This window comes from Mauremys mutica, chromosome 3 (assembly GCF_020497125.1).
Source record: "Mauremys mutica isolate MM-2020 ecotype Southern chromosome 3, ASM2049712v1, whole genome shotgun sequence".
NCBI classification, from domain to species: domain Eukaryota; kingdom Metazoa; phylum Chordata; order Testudines; family Geoemydidae; genus Mauremys; species Mauremys mutica.
In genome coordinates, this window is record NC_059074.1 from 103,283,710 (window position 1) to 103,310,115 (window position 26,406).

At 40.0% G+C, this 26,406-nt stretch overlaps 1 protein-coding gene across 14 annotated transcripts in view; it reads right to left on the bottom strand.

The window, feature by feature from the left end:
* Positions 1-26,406, bottom strand: part of AHI1 (Abelson helper integration site 1) — a 180,434-nt gene that overhangs the window by 115,635 nt on the left and 38,393 nt on the right. For all 14 annotated transcript variants that reach the window (XM_045010769.1, XM_045010767.1, XM_045010770.1 and 11 more), the window contains 9 exons: positions 24,288-24,473; positions 21,874-22,026; positions 20,421-20,553; positions 19,008-19,131; positions 16,901-17,130; positions 12,256-12,359; positions 11,456-11,574; positions 3,259-3,389; positions 1,784-1,924 (listed from right to left, as the gene is read on the bottom strand). In XM_045010769.1, coding sequence (XP_044866704.1) covers positions 1,784-1,924; positions 3,259-3,389; positions 11,456-11,574; positions 12,256-12,359; positions 16,901-17,130; positions 19,008-19,131; positions 20,421-20,553; positions 21,874-22,026; positions 24,288-24,473 — 1,321 coding nt within the window. The remainder of the gene's footprint in view (positions 1-1,783; positions 1,925-3,258; positions 3,390-11,455; positions 11,575-12,255; positions 12,360-16,900; positions 17,131-19,007; positions 19,132-20,420; positions 20,554-21,873; positions 22,027-24,287; positions 24,474-26,406) is intronic.

Here is a 26,406-nt window from a genome sequence, read left to right on the forward strand (position 1 = left end):
ATTAGTTCTCAGCTTTAATTTGACATGATAGAATATGGATTACTTGCAGGAAATAATAGTTTTTGTTTCTTTGTGTAGACAAAGTAGAGTGCTTTCCAGAACTGTGATGGGCCCCAATTTAGGAAAACATCCCTGTTGAAGAAAATACTAAAGCACATGCTTAAGTGTTCTCCTGAACAGGGACAGATTGGAGAACATGCTTAAGTGTTTCCTGAATCAGGCCTACAATCCGTTTTTCATAAAAGAGACACAATTATCTGTGGTTCTCTAGTCAGCTAAACAGAATAGATTTCAAGTATCAGAGGGGTAGCCGTGTTAGTCTGGTTCTGTAGAAGCAGCAAAGAATCTCTAGCTTGCTTCTGGCTTGCCTATATAAACCTGCCCCTGGAAATTTCCACTACTTGCATCCGAAGAAGTGGGTATTCACCCACGAAAGCTCATGCTGCAAAACGTGTGTTAGTCTATAAGGTGCCACAGGATTCTTTGCTGCTTCTACAGAATAGATTTATTAGTCGACTAAAAGTTAGCATTTAATATTGACCATTAATTTTTTCAATAAAATCATGTCAGTACAGTAGATGGAGGATTTGAACCTTAATATAAAGTAAGTGTGTTGCGGGTTTTTTTTAATTATTCACTCTATATTATCAAGATAGCAACTAAATGGAAAATTTAGTATTGTGTTAACAATTCATCTTTATCAGCACAAAATGCAATTATTATTTTACAGCAGATGTAAACGGAAAAAAAGTAATTATATATACACCTTTGTCATATCTGCCATTAAGATGAAACATGACAATTGAAACAATATCCTCAACAAAGAAAACAGTCATGCTACTGAATAGTAACCAACAAAATTTAAATATCAAGAACCTACCAGTTTAAAAGATTAATTAAGTCTACAATTAACTATATGCTAGTGATAGCCAGGGATCTCATTTTCTGTGATAAAAATCCCAAAATTGTCCAATAAAAACCCATACAAATCCATGTTTTTCTGCAATTAAAATGAAACACTGAACTTTTAGCTTCCCTAGCCACAATAGGGAGTCCCACTGCTAGGGCTGGCCACCCAAACCCCACCGCCCAGGGCTGACAGCCCCGGTTTGCTTAATACAGTGAGCTCTATAACAGAGGCTTGGATAAACATACTGTATACATTTTTATTTTTTCACAAAATGTAAAAATTCAAAGATTCTCTGTAAAAACACAAATTTCATGGTTTTCCAAAACAAACAGATTTCTAGGATCCCTGATGATAACACACTTGCTATGGAATTCCACTGCAGATGTGAGTTTGCCTACAGAGGACCAAGTGAGCCTAGATTTTCCTCAACAATTAAAACATTTGTATACAGCTTTTAAAAATTATTTTATATCCCATCAAGCATAAAGCATATATTAAGGTTTTCCTTAAACTATGTGTATTTTGAGAAAAAGTAAGTTTGCCTGTCTCCATAATCCAGCACAAGACTGACATAGGGTTCTAACGATTGACATGACATCACTAGCACAACATTGATTGCTGAGGGTGGGACCTGGAGAGGGAAGTGATGACAAGTCAGGAATTCAGACATGCAACATCATGACAGAAAGGTAAATTTGAAGCTAATTCAGTACTGATCTTAAACTGGTTTAGAGATTTCAGCACAATTCTTGCATGGCAGGTTTTGATTTTTTGTTCTGTTTGTTTTTAAAAAAGAACCTTTGCAAGTCACTTCTAAAAAGCTAAACAAACAGCTACCAAGATTCTTATGCATCAAGAAATGCTCTACAGTACCTTTGTAATCATAAATGTACACAAGTATTGGCTGATTTTGACCAAAGGCACAAAATGACACCATGTGTTCATGTGGATGAAAGGCGACATCTCGAACTGGAAATGTGAAGGAGAGGTCAGAATACATGGCTACTTGATCACCTATAAAAGGAAAAACAGATTTCTTAATTTGTACTGTCATAAAAATTTGACATAATAATGTTGCAACTTTTTATAATATCCACTCATCTATCTATATTATATTTATGTTACCAAAATCTTAGAGAAGAGGACTTCAACCTTTGTATTTTAAACTAGTTGATAACTTGGAAAGCACTATCCACTTAAAAAATATTAAATGGCACATAACAATAATATGTGTTTGTATCTTTCTGGGAAAATGCTTGTTATGTTAGTCATGGGCTTCAGTCATACTGACCAATGGGAATGGAAGTTTTGCACACCACTATTTCATAAAAGTTTTGGCCCTGATCCTGAACTCAATGGAACAACTTATGTCTATAAAGTTAAACACATGCACAAATCTTTTTAGGCTCAGGGCTTTTATTTACATATTCTCTCTCTTCCTACATTCCACCTATTTTTGATAGCTACTGGGAAAGTCGTGCAATGATGTGCAGGTAGTTTTGAACCCTGGTTGATGAAGATGCCTTCAACAAAATCTTCAGAACAGACCTGCCTGCCTAAATGCCAGTTTTTAAATGTTTAATGTTTTAAATATCTATGTTGTAATTTAATATACAAGAACAAAGCAGAAAGTCAACAAAACCAAACTTCTGTTACTAACCACTACATTTAATTTCCTCTCTGCTACACACAGTACAATAAGGTTAATTTAGACAAGAAATTCTCTAACTTTTATTTGTGCTTTGCTTGCGCTTTGTCCAGCAGGGTTTTTTTTGGTATTTTAGTGGTTATTTGGGAATTATCCAGTTTTGAGGGCAATTTATGAGAAAGCCTAGTATTCCTACATCCAGGTGGCTATGTAAATTGATCATTCACTTATTAGAGGTCTTCAATCAGTCAATCGTGCAAGTAAAATAAACAGCTCTTAATAACAGCCTGATCCAAAGCCCACTGACATTAACAGAAAGACTCTCATTGACTTCAATGGGCTTTGGAACAGGATCTTAATCTGAATACACAAATACTTGGTATCATGTGGAAAGGACAACTGAACAAAAGACCAAATTAGAAGTGTTTAATTACTACTAGAAATCTGAGATACTACCTGTGATTGAGATTTATTCCCGTATGAATATAATTTTTAACTCAGAACATAACTAATAACACTGATATAGAAGGTGGACCTTACATTTATAGACTTAAGGACATCAGCCTAAATTTTTATTTTGCACCAAAGTTATTAAATGAAAAAGAAAAAGGGGTTGTTTTTGTTTGTTTGTTTTTTAAAGAAGGCTCTTCCAGAGAGCTTGACAACCTGGCCTAATATTGTAAAATAATTGATTGGTTACCTGTTTCTGGATTCCAAACATATGCTATACCATCTTCACTTCCAGAAAAAAGAAATGTCCCACATGGTGTTAAGGTACTGTGAATCTTCTCTCTATAGTTTGTGGCACCTATGTATTTCTTTGTAGCCAAGCTAAAAATAAAGAGGAATCTGAGTTTGGCAATTACTTTCATAACAGACAAAAATCTCCCATACCTCACATATGAATTTTCTGCTGAATAAATAATACTAGCTCAATATCTTGTATCTAAAGTAGGCATCAGTGCACTGCACACTTATCCACTGCATGTCCCATGTTCTCTCTCAAACCCTTCCCTTTCCTGGCTTTCATAATGGCACTTTTATCTCTGATAATACAGAGAAATACTTAAGCCCATACCTTTGGAAATGGCAAAGGAATACCCAGATCTGCACAGTGGGTACAAAAGCTGTCTTTGCATTTCCTTAATTCTTGGCTGATTTGCTGGGCCAAGGGGATTGGACTGGAAAAAAAAAAAGTGGTGGTAATTTTCCCACCTCTGCCAACAAAATAAGCTCTAACCATGTAAATTGCCAAAATGAGGTGCCCCTTACAGTAGGATGTATAGATATTCAAAATATGATTGCGCAGCTCTGAGCTCAGCTCCTCCTCCCCTCGGTGAGGCTTAAATATGCCCAGGGGATTTGCTGGATTCCTTGGACGTGGCTCCTTCTTGACTGGGGGAGGGGTGGTACTCTGAAACATCACCCATGTATGGAACCAAAATTAGATTATTTTTTTAAAATGGTATCACCATAGCACCTAGAAGTCCTAGTCATGGGCCAGGACCCCATTGTGCTAGGGGCTGTATGAACAAAGAATCAAAAGCAGGTCCCTACCCCCAAGGAGATTACAATAGAAGGCCATGCCTCCAAAACAAACTTTGGTTGATTCAAGTTATATTGGCACACAGTCACCAGAGTTTGCATATCACTTCAGCACGTGCATACTTGGCTACTTGAGTCGGCACTGCACATACTCAGCAGGAGTGCCTGTGTTGGTGCAAAGTATGATCTACTTCAGGTAGGTATCCCAGTGTGCTACACACTGTGGTTTGTCCCAATGCCTTTTGGGAAATTCTCACAATGTGTTATGGGGTAGAAATTGCTCACTCAGGGATCTCTGGGAGCTAGAGGTCAAGTTCCTAGCATGCAACTTACTCCATTCCATAATGCCATCCATATTCCATAATTTTCACATCTTTTAAAAAAAATCCCACAAATCCAGGTGGCACTTTTCAGTGTCTGCCACCTCTGACTGAAGCACGGAGCCACAGAACTCTACACTATTCCCATGAATGCTGAAAATACAGAACATGTGATCCTCTGGTATTTGCAGACCCACAGAAAGTACCACAACAACAGGGGACATGACAGTTTCTTCTAGGACAGATTGCTGAGGGACATAGTGAGAACCAATTCAAGGCTGTTGATGGCATTCATGGAGCAACAGCTGACAGTGGAGCACTGTCTCTGGCCCCAAGAAATGAGCACTGATTGGTGGGACTGCAACATAGGCAGGTTTGGGACAACGAGTAGTGGTTGCAGAGCTTCAGAATGCAGAAGAGACCACATTCCTGGATCTGTGTGCTGATCTTGCCTCAGCCCTCCAGCGCATGGAAACCAGAATGAGAGCTGCACTGACAGCTGAAAAGCAGGTGGTGATCACATTCTAGAAGACTGCAAGACCAAATGGCAGCCAGTCAGTGGGAAATAATTCTGGAGTTGGACAATCCATGGTGGAAGTCGTCATGCAAGTGTGCAGAGCCATTAATGGTCTCCTGCAATGGTGCAGGGAAAAGCAGCCATGGAGTTCTCCAAGGATTGAAACCGGTGAGGAGTCTGGGATTTTTGGACTTGGGGGGGTCAACTGGTATCTGCAGCATTTAGGTGTCATGTCTGAAAAGACTCATTATGTCCTGATGCATTTCTCTCTTCTTATCCTGACGAGCTTCTCTCCTGTTTTCTCTTTTCCTTTCCATGCTGTCAGTCATCCTGGCCCTGCCAACCCTTTGTTCATGGTCCAACGAAGCACTGGCTAGTAGAATTTTGCTGAACATGTCTTCCCTAATCCTCTACTTTATCAGAGTCAGGCATTCTATGGGTGTGGAGGGGGCATCCCTCAAGGTTGCCACGCCTGAAGCTGCTGATAACAGAGAGATGTACCATTGGATTTACAGTCACAGTGGAAAGAGAAAGTTAAGCTTAAAATTTCCTTCCCTTATTCCCATAAACACTTTTAATAAGAAATGCTTATTGACACTTCAGCTATGGAGCGCCTCAACATAGCACTGCACTCCCCCCAGCAATGGTAAGTATGGCCCACTGAGACGAGTGAAGAGAAGAATTTTCTGCTGCATGAAGAAATAAAATTTCAGTCCCTATTCCACGGGTACAAGTATAGTGAAATGGCACTGAATATTGGCACTATTTTCCATAGGTGGTGGTGGTTTTAGCTGATATCTCACTTGGGAAGGAAATTAAGGCACAGAAAACACAGCTGCTACTGGCATCCCAAAGCCACACAGGCCTGTATGCTGCTAGCCTGTTTCTTGCTACAGTGCCAGCCAAACTCATTGAGGAATGGCATGGGAAAATGTCCTATTTCAGAGGAAGAAATAAGACAGCCATTTCTAATCTTCAGAAGAGTATTATGGAGTATCTCCATGAAAGTTTCATCAAGATCTCTAAGGAGGATAAAAGGAACATCCCTCTGTAAATAAACAAAGTGCTCTGCACAGCCCATCCTCCTACCTCTACCTTTTCTCGTATGAGTGAAACAGTGAAGGGTTGATACCTGTGTCTTATTAACACAGGGATGGGCCAGGTGCCCTCTTTAAATTTAAAGATTGTAAGGAAAAATGCATACACACTTACCCAACACCCCTTCCCCTTCATCAAACTCATCCATGCTTCTCAGGCAGGACTGGCCAGAGTTTTTAACAGGTTACAGCTTGCAGCATGGCTGCAGCCCTCTGCTGCATCTCGCTGCTCGCGACAGGGTTCGCTGTCTCAGGGTCCTCCAAGCTATCCATGGTGATCTGCAGGGTGCTGGTGGGTTCTCTGCGAAGAATGGCATGAAGCTCATTGTCTCACCGGGTCTGTGGTGCATCACCAGATCTAATTGTTGGCTTCCCTGGCCTTGTGGTATCCTTGGCAAAGTTCCTTGGCTTTCCCATGGCACTGATGTTGATCCCTGTCATAACCCTTTGCCTGCATGCCCCATATAATCTGTTTGTAGATCTTCACGTTTCTATGTCTGGTCCGTAGCTGTGTCTCCACACAGTCTTTTCTTCCCACAAGCCTAAGAGATACAATGCTTCCCTGTCTACTCCAGGCAGAAGAATGACTAGTGTGTGGAGCCAGCATAGTCCACTGGGCAGTTGCACACAACAGGGATGAGCTACTATGTGTGCTCACCAAGGTTGGCAATCAGGAAAAGACATTTTTAAAAACACACGTCAGTTTTAAAGGGGTGGGGTGGCTTCCAGTCTCTGTGATCCCCAGAGCAGTGGAGTTCACAATGGTAACCAGATCAGTCAGTCACTGCTGCAGAGATGGGAGCATTGTCGAATAGCTGCTGGAGGACTGTTAGGGTCGACACAGGTCACACTGGGTCTACACTTGCACTGTGTTGGCCTCAGTAGGTCGACCAGGGCTCCATGCCATTCAGCAAAATGGTTTTACTGCATTGCTCTAACAGTGTGCTTATGTTGGCTAGAGACAAATTTAACTGTAGACCAAAGGCGGGCAAGCTACGGCCCACGGGCTGAATTGTCCTGCATGGCCCTTGAGCTCCCGGCCGGGGAGGATAGTCCCTAGCTCCTCCACTGCTGTCCCCCACCCCCCCAGCCATGCCGCAGCACGGGCAGCCCTCTGGGCAGTGGGGCTGCGCACTCCTGCAGGGCGGCACAGCAGCCAGACTTGCTGCTCTGAGTGCCATGGTAAGGGGGTCAGGGGTTTGGATAAGGGGCAGGGGGTCCCGGGGAAGGGGACCAGGGAGCAGTTGGATGGGGCGGAGATTCTGGGGGTGGGGGGAGGCAGGGGTTAGATAAGCGTGGGAGTCCCAGGGGGCCTGTCAGAGGGCGGTGGTGTGGATAGGGGTCGGGACAGTTAGGGGACAGGGAGCAGGGGGGGTTGGATAGGTAGTGGGGTCCCTGGCAGCAGTTAGGGGTGGGGGGGTCCTGGGAGGAGGTGGTTAAGAGGAGCAGTGGTTCTGAGGGGGGCAGTCGCCAGGCTGTTTGGGGAGGCACAGCCTTCCCTACCTGGCCCTCCATACAGTTTTGCAACCCCAATGTGGCCATCGGGCCAAAAAGTTTGCCCAAGCCTGGTTTAGACACAAATTGGTTGACACAAGGTGATTTACATCAACCTAACATTCTGACGTCAACCAGGCCAATGCGTACAATGAGAGACCGATGACTAGACTGACAGACCGATGGGGGAGTACTAAGAAACAACGAGGTCAGCATGATAGGTAGTCATCTCAGCACACCAAAACCAAACAAACACTGACAAACACTGTTGTCACATTTTTTGTAGGCATTATGGAAAAGGAGAATTTTAAGGAGGATAATGAAATAGCTTTGAAGATGTTTCTGGGGAGCTTCTCACACATGAGAGAAAGCACAAAGGTGCCCGATTGAAAATCTAATAAGTGGACTGTAGAAGGATTCGGTTGGGGGTCGCCCCTCTCTGGGGTGGCTGGGAGCCAGGCCGCCTCAGTCCATAGGTCCGGTGAGTTGGGGAGTTAGCCTGGTGGGGCAGGAAACAGTTTAGAGCTCAGGTCCTCAGGCAGGGGCTGAGCAAATAGTTCAAGAACAAAACCCAGGCTCCTGGTCCTGAGCACTGGGGCAAGAGAGGGAGACTGCCACCTGTGAGTGGGGTTGCAGGGGGGACACAGGCCTGCCTACTCCACTGCGTCCCAGCCCAGAGCCCTAACAGCGGCAGGCGGCCTGCTGCTGTGTAAGTGGGGATCCTGCCCACAACACAGACATCGGCTCTGGGTATGCCGCAGCCAGACTAGGGTCAGCTGCCCCTGGGCTACTTCTTACCTCCCCCGCTAGCAGTACCTGCGTCTGGTCAGTGTCCCCTACGGAACCCAGCACCATGGGCTCCTCAGGATATTCGGCGAGCAGTAGGCTTGGCAGCTCCTCTGGGTCGCTTCTCACAGGTAGGCTTACCAGCTTCTCCAGGGTCTGGTCGGCATCAGGCCTTGACTGGTATGGCCAGTCCTTGGGTCGGTCACAGGCTGCAAGAGTCTCCCCAGCAGGAGCTAGGCCACCAGCGTCTGGCTTCTCCAGCGGCCAGGCAGCTTCTGAGCCCTGGGGTTGGGCTTTTATACTTCCTGTCCTGTGCTTTGACCTCTGGGGGGCGGGCGCAGGCTCCAGTGGCTCCGCCCACTTTGGCATCCGGAGGGGCTCATCCCTCTCTGGGGCAGCTGGGAGCCAGGCCGCCTCACTACATGGATGATGGAGACTAATATCATGGTTGATCGGAGTCAGGAGCACAGATTTTCATAGTGAATGAAAGTTGACAGGTAGGTAGGGATAGGTCTTGAAAGTGAGGACAAATAACTTATGTTTGATGCACTTGAGAAGGGGAGTCAGTGGAGGGATACAAAGAGAAGGGTGACATGATCAAAACAACAGGCTAGGAAAATTATCTTTGCAGCACCATTCTGAATGGATATAAGCAGGGCAAGGATGCACTTGTGAAGGCCAGAGAGAAGGATGTTGCAGCAGTACTTGAGACATGAGATGATGAGAGTTTTAGCCACGTGGACTGATGGTACAGGCTGTATCTTAGAGATGTTAAGCAGAAAAAGTTGGCAAGATTGAGAGATACCCTAGACGTGAGGACCTAGAGAGAGAGGTCCAAGTCAAAGAGGATGCCCACATTTCAGACCTGAATGACAGGCAGAATGGTGGGGTTGTCTAGTGATCAAAGAAGGAGGTAGTGGGGAGGACTTGAGGGTAAGAGTAAGAGCTCTGTTTTAGCTTTACATGTCACTCACAGCAAGTTGTCCAGATCTGTGATCCCCTCCCTCTCTCCTTTCTTTCATGAGGAGTCAAATGGTTAATAGTGTAGACATTTAAAAGTATAATTGGTGGGAATCCAAATTAACACCTCATGGAGATGAATAGAGCAGTTCAAACCTCTCAGACCTACTATTTCATGCTCTCTGCGGACTCACATTTGGTGACATTCAGCTCACATTTTTGAAGTTTGCTTCACAGTCACAGTAACTGGAAACTTTTCAGTCACAGTGGAGATTCTGAATAGAATAATAGCTCCAAGGGGGTCGAATACAGCACATGGTACATACCCACTGTTTCTAAGTCTTGGCTGGCTGGTTTTCCAATGTAAGGCTCTTTGGCTGCCAGTGGCTCCAGCAGTATGTGGGGAAACCCTAGCCATGCCCACTTTCCTCTTCCTCCCCCAAACACACTGCCATGCCAATAGCAGGAAGGGTGATAGTATAGGAACTATAATGCTGGCTCTACACCACTGCAGGATCCCCCTACATTCATATGATCCTCCAAGGGCCCATTACAATGGCTCCACACACACATTCTGTGGATGGTTCAGTGAAAAGCAACCACACTGCACCAAGGTTCTGAGCTTTGGCCTCTCCATCAAGACCATTCCAAGGATCCTCTCCCTTCTGGCAAGAGGAAAAGTGCTGTAAAAGAGCTAAGTCTTTTGGTAGCCCAAAACATGATAGTCCAAGAAATTTAAACAGAGTGATATGGGGAGAGAGCTACATTATAAATAAATGTACATTTGGAAAAAATGTCCCTAGACCTCTGATAGTTCCTTATGCTGTCACTGCTTGGAAAGTATTTTCCCCAAGCATCTTTTCTTAAGATTGGGGAAACTTTGAGTATCCATGTTTGTGAGGGGGGGGAGGGGGGGGGAAATTAAGAACAAAACATCAGCACAGATTTTATGCTTTAATACTACATTCTCTTGTTTTTCTGGATTTAAGTTTTAGCCTTAGCGGTACATTCATTTAGGGCAGTTGTGCTTTTTGTAGTTTGATTTCTCTATTTTTATACTAATAGTTTAAAAATATTAATAATAAAGGGGAAAATAATCACAGATTATATTTAAATGTCTCTCCACCCATCCATCTCATGTACTTATGTCGCCCCTATTACCAGAGTATCTGAGCACCTCACAATCTTGAATGTATTTAACCTGTGAGAGAGTGAAGTGCTATTAGCCCCATTTTACTGAAGGGGAACTGAGGCACCGAGAGACTAAGGGCTTGTACCCACTAGTGCTTACTTCAGTATAACTTAAATCACTCAGGGATGTGAAAAAGCCACCCCCAAGCGACATATGTTACACTGACCTATGTGCTGGTGGGGACATCATTATGTCAGCATGAGAAGCTCTCTCCTTTCGGCATAGACCATCTGCACTAATAGCGTGACACAGCTACACTGGTACAGCTCTGCCGCTGTTGCAATTCTAGTGTAGACTAGCTGTAAGACCTGGGTCTACACTAGGCATTTACATTGGTATAGCTACAACAGAGTGTGAAAATCTCAGTACAGATAGTGTTAGATTGATAGAAGAATTCTTCTGTCAACCTAGCTACCACCTCCTGGGGAGATGGATTGCCTATGCCAATGGAGAATGCCTTCTGTCAGTGTAGGTAGTATCTTCACTGAAGTGCTACGGTGGCATTGCTGTAGCATTTTAAAGTGTAGACATACCCTAAGAGTAACATTTCCAAAGGTGCCTAAATTACTCAGGCTCCTAAGTCCCACTGAAAGTCAATGAACCAAGCTAAATAACTAAATAATATTTTTAAAGGGACTTGGGAGACCTGGATTAAAATCCCTGCTCTGCTGCAGACTTTTTGTATGAGGTTAGACTTCCTGAGTGACACTGAAAAGTCAATGACACAGGGTAAGCATTTTTTTTTTTTCAATGGGACTTGTCCACTTTTGGAAATTCTAACTTACAGGACATGCCCAATCTCACAAAGGAAGCCTGTGGCAGAGCAAGGATTTGTATTGAGGTCTCCCAAGTCCCAGTCTAGCCCTGTAACTATTAGACCATCCTTCCTCTTAAGTATGTATTTAATAATTTTAAAACATTTTATTGCCACGATGAGTCAATTTGAGACACAGAAATCTATGCATTGACTACAAAAACCTACTTACATTCTGAGATCCATAATTCTCAGAGCACTGTCTTTGGCATGGATTAATAAACGTCTTCCATTTGGATGTACCTCTAAATGATTTATTGGAGTCCCTTTAATATCATTTTCTTTTATTTCCTACAATGAAAAAATGAAGTTTATTGTAATGCAAGATTAATTTGATAGGACGTCATGAAGGTATTAACTCATGAAATTGGCCGGGGGCAGTGCAAGGAAAGATTAAATTTAGTTTAAAAAAACCCCAAGCCATTTTAAAAAGCAAACACTGGTTCCTGGACAAGATACTATGTCCCAAATCAACAAGTTTTAGCCCATATCAAGTTTCCACAGCCAAATGATGGATCCTATTATAATGATGAAATCCTGAAAACTAGGATTGTTAACAGAAATGCTGATAAGACGTTAACCATAGAAGTGTGAACAAAGCTACTTTGACAAGATACATAGTCTGTTATTTTAATTCTATCTATGGAAGTACAAACAACACATTACTGTGTGCAATTACAATGCTACCAATTCTCAAATGTTTGTTGTAGAAGCTGGTGCTAGGAATAAGCATTTACATTCTCTACTTACAGTATCATATCTAAAACAGTGACAAAAATCTAGAAATCCCCAGCCAGTGAATCACAGCATGTTTTATCAGCCGTTTGCAAAGTGTTAACAAGACATTTAGGGGAAATTTACTTTCCAACCACACAAAAGTGACATGAAAAAGTAATTAAATGCAAATTAGATGGCTAGATTTGAAACCACTTTTATGTAAAGTTATCTTGCTAATTAAAAATATTTGTATACCTTATTAATACCCCACTGTTGGACTGGATGTTGAGAACTTCCTTTGACAAAGGTATTCCAAACTATAATCAGCCCTGAGCTGTCTCCTGAGAACATGTGAAGTCCTGTAAAATAATAATTACACTTATGTAGTATTAACAACAAGATTTTGAATCCATATTAAATGAACAACAGGGAATATGTGAGCTAGAGACATCTCCAAAACTAAATATACATTGGAAATTGTGTCTTATCAGTGCTATTAACAGTTTTATAGTAATTTCCACATTTATGGATATATTATAAACTGAATTATTACAGCCAATATTTGAACAGCAATGTTTTGTTTCCATTTTCTCCACTTAATGCAGGGATTGTCAAAAAGCCTAAATTTTGCTTATAATACATCACAGAAGTCAATATTGTAAATTCCAAACAAAGTAAGAATGTAAATACTGTAATACTTACAATTAAATACTTTGTCTGTTTTTCACTTAGATGCTAAGTTGGTTTTATTTAATGTCTTTGCTTTTTAGTATTGTCTTCTAGGCCTTAGATCAGACCCCTAATGCAAAACTATCCAGTGAAAATCCTCGCTGAGAACAGGTTGAGCAAGAGCAAATGCAAATTTCCCTCCAATTGCTGCCTTTCAACAGCTGCTCTTAAACCAATAATATATATCATTGTAAACAATGAAGTAGAAGGTTTCAGAGTGGTAGCCATGTTAATCTGTATCAGCAAAAAAAACGTGATTTTTCCTCCCTTGGTAGTCTACTGTTAATTGAATTGTCTCGTTAGACTGACCCCCCCACACTTGGTAAGACATATATACACGTATGCATACATATGCATACATACTGTGATGGAGCAAGGCCGGATGGCTACAGGAAAGTACTCAGGAACAGGTATGTTAGCCCCAGGCTAAGCAAATCCCTAGTACCATGGGAACCAAAATGGCAGTTGCTCCAGGGTAATCAAGGCACCTGAGGCCAATTAAGAACTTTCTAGAAGGCACCGGAGAGAGCTACATTGATTGGAGCACCTGCAGCCAATCAGGATAGGCTAATCAAGGCACCTGGTATAAAAAGGGGAGCTCACTCTAGTCTAGGGAGGAGGAGCTGGGAGCAAGAGACACAAGGAACTGAGAGGGGGTACTACTAGAGGATTGAGGAAAACACCATACAATCAAGCAGCATCAGACACCAGGAGGATCCTGTGGTGAGGATAAAGAAGGTGTTTGAAGGAGGCCATGGGGAAGTAGCCCAGGGAGCTGTAGCGGTCAAGCAGCGGTTACATGTAGCACTATAGAGACTGCTGCAATTCACAGGGCCCTGGGCTGGAACCTGGAGTAGAGGGCGGGCCCGGGTTCCCCCCTAGCCCTGCTACTCCTAATCCGACTCTGGAGTAGTTGATCCAGACTATGGGTTTCATCCAAGGGGAAAACCACTAAGGGGAAGAAATCCGCCAATAAGCGCAGGACCTACTAGAGGAGAGGAGGAATTTTGCTGCAATACATACATACATACATACACACACACACACACACCCCTGCTACTGTATTTTCCACTCCACGTATCTGATTAAGTGGGTTCTAGCCCACGAAAGCTTATGCCCAAATAAATTTGTTAGTCTCTAAGGTGCCACAAGGACTCTTCATTGTTTTTAATGAAGTAGAAGGTTATTTTCTTTCTATGGTAAGTTGACATGCCTATCACAGAAATAATCATCTACATTTTCATGGAATACCTATCTGAAAAACCCAGATTCCAAAATACAAATGATCCATCTTGTGGGAGCTCCATCATTCACACAGCATCAACTCACATCTCCATCCAGTTATGCATTTTAGAATGCCTCTCCAACACCTCTTCCTGGATGTCTTGCCACCAACACAATCTTAATACACCTCTACCCCGATATAACACAATCTGATATAACATGAATTCAGATATAATGCGGTAAAGCAGTGCTCTGTGGGGGTGGGACTGTGCACTCCAGTGGATCAAAGCAAGTTCGATATAACGTGGTTTCACCTATAACGCAGTAAGATTTTTGGCTCCCGAAGACACTGTTATATCGAGGTAGAGGTGTACTGCCAAAACTGAACTCCTTATCTCTCCTTCCAAACCCTTCCAGTCTCTGTCATTATTGAAAAGTTCACCATCCTCCTAGTTCCCCAAGCTGTAACCTAAGACCTTGTCTACGCTACAGGTTACTTCAGTATAATTTATGTTGCTCAGGGGGTTGAATAATCCACACCCTGAGTGACACAAGTTATACTGACCTAAGTGCTGGTCTAGATAGCACTATGCTGGCGGGAGAGCTTCTCTCGCCAACATAACTACCACCTCTTGCAGAGACACGAGTTATTAAGTTGACGGGAGAGCTTTCTTCCATCAGCTTAAAGCGTCTCCACCACAAGCGTTACCGCATCGGTGTAGTGTAGAGGTAGCCGAAGAGTCATCTTAGTCTCCAGTCTCATTTTCTCTCTCTCTCTCTCTCCCCCCCGCCACCCTCTTCTCCTCCCTCCCTCTGAAAGACACACACACACATCCTCTCACAACCAGGCAAACTTTAAATCTTACCATATCTTCCTCCACACCATTTCTAAAATCCAATCTTTTCTCGGTGTCCCTACAGCTAAAATTCTCAGGGAATCTCATCCTGATTACTGCATCATCATCCTCTTTGCCCTCTCTATATTATACTTACTCATCTAATCCACACCAAAAGTAGCCACTAAGATTTTCCTTGCCTGTTATTCAGATCAGGTCATCTTCCTCCTCTTTGAATCCCCCCACGGGTTCTCTCCTTCACCATATTAGATTCAAACTTCTGGTCTTTGCCTTGAAGTCACTACTTCCTTTTACCTCTTCCTACTTATCCTACTCTGTCTTTTTTCTAGGGCTGTCAATTAATCACAGTTAACTCAAGTGATTAACTCAAAACAAATTAACTAGCTTAAAAAAATCACAATGAATTGCAGTTTTAAATTACACTGTTAAACAATAACAGAATACCAATTCAAATTAGAAATATTTTTAGATTTTTTTCTACATTTTCAAATACATTTGTTTCAATTACAACACACAATACAAAGTGTACAGTGTTTACATTATTTTTATTGCAAATATTTGCACTGGAAAATACTATTTTTTCTTTTTAAATTCACTTCATACAAGTACTGTAGTGCACTCTCTATCATAAAAGTGCAAAATACTAGTGTAGATTTTTTTGTTACATAACTGTACTCAAAACTAAAAGAAATTTTAGAGCCTACAAATCCACTCAGTCCTACTTCTTGTTCAGCCAATCTCTAAGACAAATAAGCGTGTTTACATTTATGGGAGATAATGCTGCCAGGAAGCATGTCCTCTGGAATAGTGGTCAAAGCATGAAGGGGCCTATGAATGTTTAGCATATCTGGCATGTAAATACCTTGCAAGGCCGACTACAAAAGTGCCATGAGAATGCCTATTCTCACTTTCTAGCGACACTGTAAATAAGAAGGAGGCAGCATTATCTCCCGTAAATGTAAACAAACTTCTTTGTCTGAGTGATTGACTAAACAAGAAGTAGGACTCTAAAGTTTTACTTTGTTTTGTTTTTGAGTGCAATTACGTAACAAACAAACAAAATCTACATTTCTAAGTTGCACTTTCATGATAGAGATTGCATTACGGTATTGTATGAAGTAAATTAAAAAATACTATTTCATTTGTTTATCATTTTACAGTGCAAATATTTGTAATAATAATAATATAAAGTGAGCACTGTATACTTTGTATTCTGTGTTGTAGGTGAAATCAGCATATTTGAAAATGTAGAAAACATCCAAAAATATTTAAATAAATGGTATTCTATTATTACTGATGCAATTAAATCTGCGATTAATCACAATTGATTTTGTAAAGAGTCCTGTGGCACCTTATAGACTAACAGATGTATTGGAGCATGAGCTTTCATGGGTGAATGCATGCATCCGACAAAGTGGGTATTCACCCACGAAAGCTCATGCTCCAATACGTCTGTTAGTCTATAAGGTGCCACAGGACTCTTTGCTGCTTTTACAGATCCAGACTAACACGGCTCTGATAACTGATTTTGTTAATAGTGTCACAGCCCTATTTTTTTCCACATTGCCTCTCCACATCTCTGCTCAGCCCATAATACCAGCCTTGATACACTATTTGCCTACATCTTCCACAATAGTCTCCGTTCTTTATTCCATACCAATTTCTGCCATGATACTTACAAGAAACTAGCCAAATAAAAATAGTTAGGAAGAGAGTCAGAGTCAATCTATATATCTAATTTAAAAAGCTGTATCATCAAGACCTTGCCAGACATCACCTTGACCTTTTAACATCTGTTGTATCCTTTTTCCTGTCTTTTGCCTGCTTATTTATCTTTTTGGCCCAGGCTATGTCTTCCTATATGTGTTTGCACAGTGCCCAGCATATTGTAGACATGCCCAGATTACAGATAGTAAATAATATTTTAATACATCAACATACTGGCTAGTAGTAGATCTCAGTGAGACATTTTAATAAAACAATTGTAACAAAATAAAAACATCCTGTTTTTTGGTTTATTTCATTGAGATAGTTAAACTGAGCACGCTTGAATTGCTCTTTGAGATACAATTATGACATAATGAACATACCTTCTGCATCAAAACACAGTGTATTGATGAAACTTTTGTGACCATCAAACTCCTGTAGCAACTGACCATAGATCTCTTTCACTTTTGTATTCCATACCCTAATCACAGAGTCATAACATCCTGTCACCACAAGATAGTCAGCAACTGGATGGTACTTTGCAGTGTAAACAAATGAAGGATGAGGGAAAACTCTCACAGAAGTTGTAGCCTGGGTCTCAATTTTCCACATTCTTAAAAAAAAAAAAAAAGAAAAAAGAAAAAAAAAAGTTAGGATAACTGTCTCATAACGTAATTACCGTATAAATTAATACCAAATTTTGTGCTAATGGTTCTAGATGTAAATACATGCAAATACTTAAGGGTCTAATTGAATCTACTGAATTTTTGCAGCTATACTCAAAAGTTTGATGTGGAACATTCCAATGGGAATTAAGCTTCACAAGGGACAGGTTTTGAACTCTGGAAATGTAGCTTCTGCCTTGTTTCTAGCATCCCTGTACAGGCACGGGGGTCTAACATAAACTGAAAATTATTTAAGAAAAAAAAATGTTAAAACTATCTAATTACGTGAACAAACGAACTAGTAACTAAGCAGTAAGACTACTAACTAACTAACTACACTAACACTGCAGAGACAAGGAGGACACTGCAAAGATTCCATCTTGCTGCTACAGAACCAAGGGGCAACTGGGCCCACTCTGCCTTTTATGCCCTCAGGCTTGGATGAATGGTGTGAAGACGTCCAGGGCAAAGGCATGACCCCAATGTACACAGCTGGCCAAAAAACAAAAACAAAAACAAAAACCTGATCTCACACCCAAGCATACTAAGGCCTGGTCTACGCTGGGGGAAGGGGGGTGTCGAACTAAGGTACGCAAGCTCAGCTACGCGAATAGCGTAGCTGAACTCAAACTACCTTAGTTCGAACTACTTACCCGTGCAGACACCACGGGATCGAAGTCCGTGGCTCCCCCGTCGACTCCGCCACCACCGTTTGCGGTGGTGGAGTTCCAGAGTCGATGGGAGCGCGTTCGGAGTTCGATATATCACGTCTAGATGAGACGCGCTATATCGAACTCTGAGAAGTCGATCGCTACCCGCCGACCCGGGCGGGTAGTATGGACGTATCCTAAGAGTGGAAACAATGTGGACAATCACTTGAAGAACTTTTAATTTATATCCCCTCTACCCCATAGTAAAACCAATTAAATTAACACTTTCAAACACATATAATATGGCAATCACAATTCTTTGGGGATTTTAATTATGCAGCTCCCTGTAGCACTATGGAGTTGCCCAACAAAGGCAATAGCTAGGAGATTTTTGAGCATCTGCACATCAGTGAAGATTAAAACCTATGAAATTACCCATAACACATTTGTGGAATACTATGGCCATATTTTTTCTTGCTGTGTTTTAAGTGTTCTGTGTTGGGTTTTTTTGGAGGGATGAGGGAGCTTTAAGTACCTCAAGATTTGCTGCTTAAATACTACTTTAATGTAACTTTTTAAATTTATACACAAGAGGGGAAAAATTTCAGAGTTAAGATTTTATATTCCAGATACAGTGATTTACTTTGAGTTGCACATTTAACAGCCTAGCCAAGAATTCAAACTACTATCTATAATTGCAATGTGGTAAAGTTAAAGTTGCCATCTGAATTCTAAATTTTCAATTTCCTGTCTTGTATGTTCAAATTTCCAACCTGAATATGGCATTAAGATTGGCTTTTGCATCTAGAATATTGTAATTTTTGCAAGGATCAAATATTAGAAAAGTTCTATTGATTTCTGTAATAGCTGCTGGGTGCTGAACACTTTTGAAAAATAAGGCCATTTATTTAGGCAGCTAAACATGGATTTAAGAGCCTATACTTAGGCAACTACATTTTAAAATCTTGAACCAAAAACACCATATATTTTAAACCAAACATAATAAAATTATTCCAAAAAAGCTATAATTCTATAACATTAACAAATAACTCAAATTACACTCAAATCCATGGTTAAAAGTTGTCCAGCACAGTTTATGATAAAGACACAGCTGGGTTCACTAAGCCTATTTATAATTTTGACAACAGTTGCTATAACATTTCACTCATACTGACCTGACAGTGCCATCAGAGGATGCAGTAAGGAGGTACTCATCATATTTTGACCAACAAAGATCATATACAATATTAAGGTGGCCATAAAATTCTCTCAAGTATTGTCCAGAAGGAATCTCATATACTAATGAAAATGTAAATAAAAAGGTTAAATTTGGAAACATTTGAAACTGCTTTTCCAATAATAAAGCATCAATACTCAAAAGAAAACCATTTAAGGCCAAGATTTTATATATAGGACTTATAACTGCATGTTCCAACACAAATTAAATCTTCAAATATGGAAGATGTTGATGCAACCAACATCTGGAATATAATTACTACAAAGCTAGACATATTCCTAGAGCCAAGTCATTGCTGGCATAAGTGAATTCAACTCCACTAGCTCCTAATTTCCATAATTCAAAATCAAATAGCTACTGGGTATGCATTGTTAATAATTTAACACAAGTTTGCAAGCATCTACTTCCATCTAGTGGTTCATGGATATGTCACAAGTGCATTAACCCCTTTAAAAATTAGACTAGACAGTTTAAGTTATCAGGGATGAACCTAGGACATTAAGTAAATAGTCTATTTTATTTTTTTTTAAACTTTGATTGCCACTTGGCCAGCTACATAAGAATATTAATGGTGAGGTCAATTTTTTGGTGATCAGCAAGTTTTGTAGAGAAGCAATATAACCGTGATAGCTAATATTTAAGTACTTGCATTTACAGGTTTTGCCTTTTTATTCCATGTGGAAATGGAACATTGTTTCCAAGAATCTCAAAAAAATCAATTATATTCTGTTTCAAAATGCAACAAGTGACATTTTCTTGCACAAAAGCAGCCCAGGATATGAATAGTATTGCTAGTCATTAGTGAGTTGTATTTGGAGATTTTTGTGAAGAAGACTGCCCGGCATCTCCAACGTTATGCCTGGCTCTAAGTATTATTGGTTAGTCACTTTCAAGAAAACTAAATTCATTCACAAATTCCTTTTCCCCTATAAAAACAATCTACAAAAGGGGCAAGTTATTTCACTTAAAAACTTATTATCAGAACTTATATTCCTGGCACATTTCAGACTCTCAGATTTCTACTGGATGCTGAAATACTGTAATATCAAGTCCTTAAACTGGACATATACATTACCATATATGAAAAGTCGTACTGTCTTCAATCAGGTAGACACTTTGCTAAAGTGGCCTTACAGCAAAGAATATTTACAATGCTGAATTACTAAATAAATCTACTAAAAGAACATAATTTAATATAAAACCTCCATGCTCCAAAAAGTAAACCCCCCCCTTTTTTTTTTAAAGTCCAATCTACACACTCTTCAAAATAAAAAAACTAAAGGGAAAAAAAGAGCTCTTTGCATATATTATAGCTCTATGTTAAAATAGAAGTAATAAATACATAACTTACAAATAATGGGATAACCATCCCTCCCTGCACAGGCTGCTGCTAATGTTTTTCCATCTTGAGAAAAACGAATACAGAAACATCCCATATCTCCTGCTCTCAGTGAAAAGAGATGTTTGTTTGGTATACGACAAGCCTACATTTCCAAATAAAAACAGTTATTGCACAGTTGTGAATGTTAACAAATACACAAAACTTAAAAGATATTATGTATTTAACAACTCTTACACTGTTGTCAAAACATAAGCATTTTATCAGTTTTTAAAACAAAGGAAAAACAAAGCAACTTTCTGCCCATGCATTGCTTATTTTGATTTTGAAAATATTTCTTTACTCATTACTTCAACAATAGAACTTAAGTAACTAAGTAAAAGGATTCTTTATGGCAATCTCATTAATGCATGTATAAAATGTGCATTTTAACTGAACACTGATTTTTTTTAATTGGTCCTCTTATATTTTAATAATCTGAGGAAATAAGGTTTATGTATTGCCGTGCTGGAACTTTTCCACAAGCCAAAAATCAGCAAAATAAGTTGTTAGTACCTAGATCTCTCAAACACAACTTCTACAGTGTTTACATGGACAAGTTTAATAGTAACTAATTTAATATTTGAGGATGTCTAGACAATATTCTCAAGATTATAATTCACTTAATTTGGCTTATGCATTTATTTGCCTTTCTGCAAAGAGGAAAAAATTAAACATTTTGAAAAATTATTTAATCTAAATTTACACAAATTTTTATTCATCCTAAACATGTCAAAAACAAATTTATTTCCATACCCTTTTCATCTTTGGACAATTTGCTGTTTTAAAACAATTTGTTGATTTTTCTAACATTTCCTTGTTACTACTTAAATCACTCATTGTAAAAGAAATTAAACCACTGGCAATTTTTAAGACAAATGATATAATGTCACAAAATCAAGGTACATAATCAAACAGAAGTCATTTATATCAAATATTAAATTGGGATTGTCTTTTGAACAAATGCACTCTGTGTATTAGTTGTGTTTCTTACATGGCATCCAACAGTGAAATAAACCCTATTCCCATTTGGAGAATAAACGGAATAATTATAAGCACAGTAATAGACTCTCAGAAGGTCCCCTTTCCTATGTGTGGTGGGGATCCGTGACTGAGGAGTGGGCAGGACCAGAAGCACCAAGAGTGGAGCTGCACTAACTCCTCTTGATCCTCACTAAACTCATGAAACATCCTTTGAATGAGGAGTCCGAAGAATCATGTTGTCAAGGAAATGGAGAGTTCTGCACGGGTTCCCAAGCTAGGATGGGAGCCTAGGGCCTTCCTGCAAAGAGCCCCGCCCTCCAGCAGGTTCCTGAAACTCGCACGCACCCTCCAAACCAGACTTGTTTCACAATACTTATACCATAAAATAACTTTATTAGCAGAAAGTGGATTTTTCTGGTACTTTTTAAAAAAAAATCTTCACCTGTCCAGGCAGTCTCATCCATTTCAACTGCTCCTTTTTCTCATGTGGACTATATACACTAGCTTTTTTTGATACCTCATTCTGGAGCTCACAGAACGACGTGCTACCTTGTTCCTGCTGAACAGCCATCATAGAACGGAAAGAAGGATCTACCTAAAGGCAGACAAAATATCAATAGCAAAATCAATTATTTCAGGAAAACGCAAAATGTTTTAGTACAGTAAAATATTTCACAAAATTGAAATAAGTCTCAATGTTAGGATCTAAACATATGTTGTGTACACACTGAAAGAAAATTAAATTGGGGCAATCCTTGTATCTGAAAAAATACCTGATAGTACAGTGATACATGCTGTTAAACAGTATTGCGTAATACCTCCACAAGAAATAAGTGAAATTCATCGTCAAATATAAATGAAGTGCAATGAAAGTAGCCAACAAGCCTAAACTGGTGAAAAGTAAATTGGGGTGGTAAAATTCTTTCAGATGGTTGATAAATCTTTTACTTACACAACAATTCATGCTTTTCTGTTTTATTAGCCTTTTCCACAATTTGGCCCAATTCAGTTTAAGCATGAGTTCTCCCACTTAAATCAAGTTAACCTACCCGCCCCAGATCTAGCAGACACCGCTCTTTATTGAAATTCATAGCTGGTGCCAAGGGCCAGGACAGGCTCACTGCATTAATTAAACCCTACTGTTTCCAAAAAAAAAAAAGCGCGTACTGCACAAGTGGATTGCACCATATGTGGAATTAATTGTGGAGGGAGACTGAAGTTATAAGGGATTGAAAAATCTCTGTTAAGCAAGCTTAATGAACTTCTAATATTTGAGCAGAACCTAATAATTTCACAAAGGAGACAGAACATCATATAGCACATGAGAGCAATCTACGTGATCTCTGTCCAGCCTGACTGCCACAGTGGCTACTGAACTCAGGGTCCTCTTTTAACAATTTAGATAAGGAAAACCGTAAATATCTTAATGAAATGCACACTAAAATCCCTCCAAGAACATGCCTTAATATCAGGGAGAAGCAAGTCACTTCTATTCTCTGTGCCTCTGTTTTCCTTCCGCTCTTTGTCTGGCATGTCTATTAGATTATAGTTCAGGCCAAGGACCGACTCCTACTCTATGTTTGTATGGTGCCTAGCACACTGGGGCCTTCTAGGCACTACTGTAATACTAATAAAACTTTGTGGATAAACAGTTACCAATGCACATGTTATTCCATGTATAGCAAACAGTTACTACTGCACATGCAACAGCTACTATTGCACTTAGACTCAGATTTCAGGAGGAATGTGTGCAGGGATAGAGATTATAGAATAGTGACTGTCTGCAGGATCAGTCCCTAAAGTCAGGAAAGGCAGAAGTTAAGAGCATTTAAGAAGAACAAAAATTTAAAAATACTGTAAGTGTGCAAGGGATTAAATTCACCTGTGGTTCAGAGGGCCTGTACAAGACATTCCCCACAACGTAGAGCCTACATGGGGCCATGCAAAGAGACTGTGGGTGGACTGGCCAGAGGTGCCTATCCACTCATGTTCTATGGAAAGGGTCAGTGTACTAGAAGGGTATCACTGGAATGGGGCAAATCAGGCCAGTGGTAAAGTCCAGTGGATCTAACAATACATGCAACTAGTGCAGAAGGTCTGTAGCTGCTATTCCAGTCTATAGGCTTAAATAGTGACCTGAGAGGGCTACACAACAGCCTTACATGCTGGCCTTGGATTGGGAGTGTGAATTCCATTGCCTCAACCCTACCACACTTCACCCACATGTCAGTATTAAACAAAAATAAAAAATCTGTCAAGATTATAGACAAAGAAGCCAGTAATAAAAATAACATTTTGTAAAATACTGTATATATTGTTTTAAGTCCCATCTGGGGGTTGGAGCAAATAATCATACCTATTCTGGATTTAAGATTTCACCTCCTTTAAAAGGTGTTAAAGCAGATAAAAGTATATTTTCTTATATAGTTTTTTGAACAAAAATAAAAATTAGGGACCGAATTCTCCTCTCACTTACATTAATTCTACACCAGTGTAATTCAATTAACTTTAATGTTTGGCCCAGTTTTCACCAATATGAGAGTAGAAAGAGGTCCAAGATGATACATGATTGCCTGTAAGTTTTATGGAAACCACTGGCCAAATAGCAGGCAATTCAGAGTTTTAGGAGAAACTGATTTGAACATTTTTACAAAAAGTTGTAAAGTGCTAAGCATATTTTTAAAATAAAAAAGGGGCATGTTAAGATGTAGTATGCTTAGTACAGCAAGTTATAAAAGCCAGTTACAGAAAAAAACTAAAGGTAAATTGTCATCTGATTTTGGTTACAAATATATAGCTTGAATGGATCTTAAGTATTTCTGTTTATATATAAATATGTAAATGTACTTAACTTACATGATCTGGTAGTTTTATGCCTTTTATAGTTACATATAATGTTGATGGGTAACGATTTCTAGGACCTTTTGCCCACCAATCAAAAACCTCAACAACATTTGACTGTGTCCTGGTCCTTGGAGGTGGATAATATAATTGCAGACGTAGTTTCCCATCAATGTTTAGGACTCCGTTTGCACCTACAAGCTGAAAGAGTAATTTAAAAAAATTAAAGAAATTTGCTACTTTTGTTCAAAATTCAAACAAGTCATTGATGACACTGACACTTTTGACCAACTAGGGGCTCAACTTACTACTGGGGATAGTTATTATTCTCATGAGTGATGTCCCCACTCTACTCAATGGATTACTCTTGAGAGTAAGCAAACACTACCCTAGTATATTTGCAGGATCAAGCCCTACTATAATTCAGAAAGCAGTACCATTTTTTGACGTCTCTCTTCAAACTGGCATTCTTCTGGAGTCTTTTTCTTGCAGCAATTGAGGCATTACAAGTTACATTTTGTTGAAATAATTCAGGCACGTAAGAATTTACAATAAATATTTTATTTGTGTGATATTGCCACAAAAATAGACAGAAAAATTGTTAAAATAAATTTTGCACATTTAAAAAAAAATTGGTAAAAGTTCATTGGTAAAAGCGTTTAAGAGAAACTAAATATTTCTATTACTTTATTCCTATCCGGCCTCAGTCTTAAATGGTGCAAAACTACAATACCTTTAAGTGACACAGACCCACGCAACATCTACTTCCTGAACAGACGCAAGAAACAAATCATCATACCAAGAGGACTCACCATCTATAACCCTCTGACCACTACATAAAACTCGAAGTAGGATGAACAGCTCTGCGGCAGGATCTCAGAAAAACTGAGGACCCACCTCCTCCACCTTATTCCAGAAGGGCCAACCTCAAACAAGAAATCCTCACATGCTCTCACACACTGGAAGAAGAGAATAAGGAAACATACCTGGAGATCACGCAGGAAACCTGAAACAACTATAAAAAAGCCCTCTGATGACAGCCATCCAACATAAAAACAAAAAACAAAACTAACTACAATAACTCCACAACAGATATCACCTTTGGGAGAAACCATGACGCCAGGACCCACTAAATGGACACTACACGACACTCCATCATCAATCTATCACAACCACCCTTAACTGGAACTGAAGTATCTACTCTCTCCAAGGGACTGAACTTCTGCTCCCTTGCAGAACTGGATACCATGCTAACATGTGGAGAACTAGAAGAATTCTTCCACCGATTCTGCCTCAAGGAATTCTTTCACAACAAAGACAATACTACCCAACTACCACACCCCCATCGACAGTCAGCAGAAAAAAAAATCTGACTGGACATCCCCCAGCACAAAAAAAAAAAACCACACACACACACACACACACACACACATTGGATCACTACATTGATTGCTTCAGAAAAAAATTGTCTGTGACATCCTCAACAAACATTATATTCACCACAACCTCTCTACCACAGAAAAGATAGCCATACAGTCCCTGAAGTCCAAGTGCCAGATAGAGATCAAAGCAGAAGACAAAGGGGGTGCCACTGTGGTCTTTAATCATGACCAACAGACAACTCTATGTCAAGGCCAACAGACAACTCTTTCACACCCTCTGCAATAAAGAACTCAAAGACCACAATTCACACTGGAATTTAAAGAGACCACCAAATCTTTTCCCAAATAACTCCCAGAAAACTCTACAACCTCATCCATCACAAACCCACCCTGAGGACCTTCTACATGCTTCCCAAGATACACAAACAAGGGAGCCCAGGCAGACCCATCATAACTGGCCACAGCACTCTTACTGAAGGAATATGAGGACACACAGAAACCATTGTTAAACCACTCATCACACAAAGGGCTAGCATCCTCCAAGACACTACCAACTATTTCCAGAAACTCCACAACATTAACAACCTCCCCCAGACCACTATATTTGCTGTTGTACACTAATTATACACTAACATTACTCCCCCGATGGCATTGTTGCCTGCCTCAAATACCTACAAGATCATAAACAACACTCAGAAATTCATCCTAAACACATTTCCTAACTCATCCATTTCATCCTCACCCACAACAAT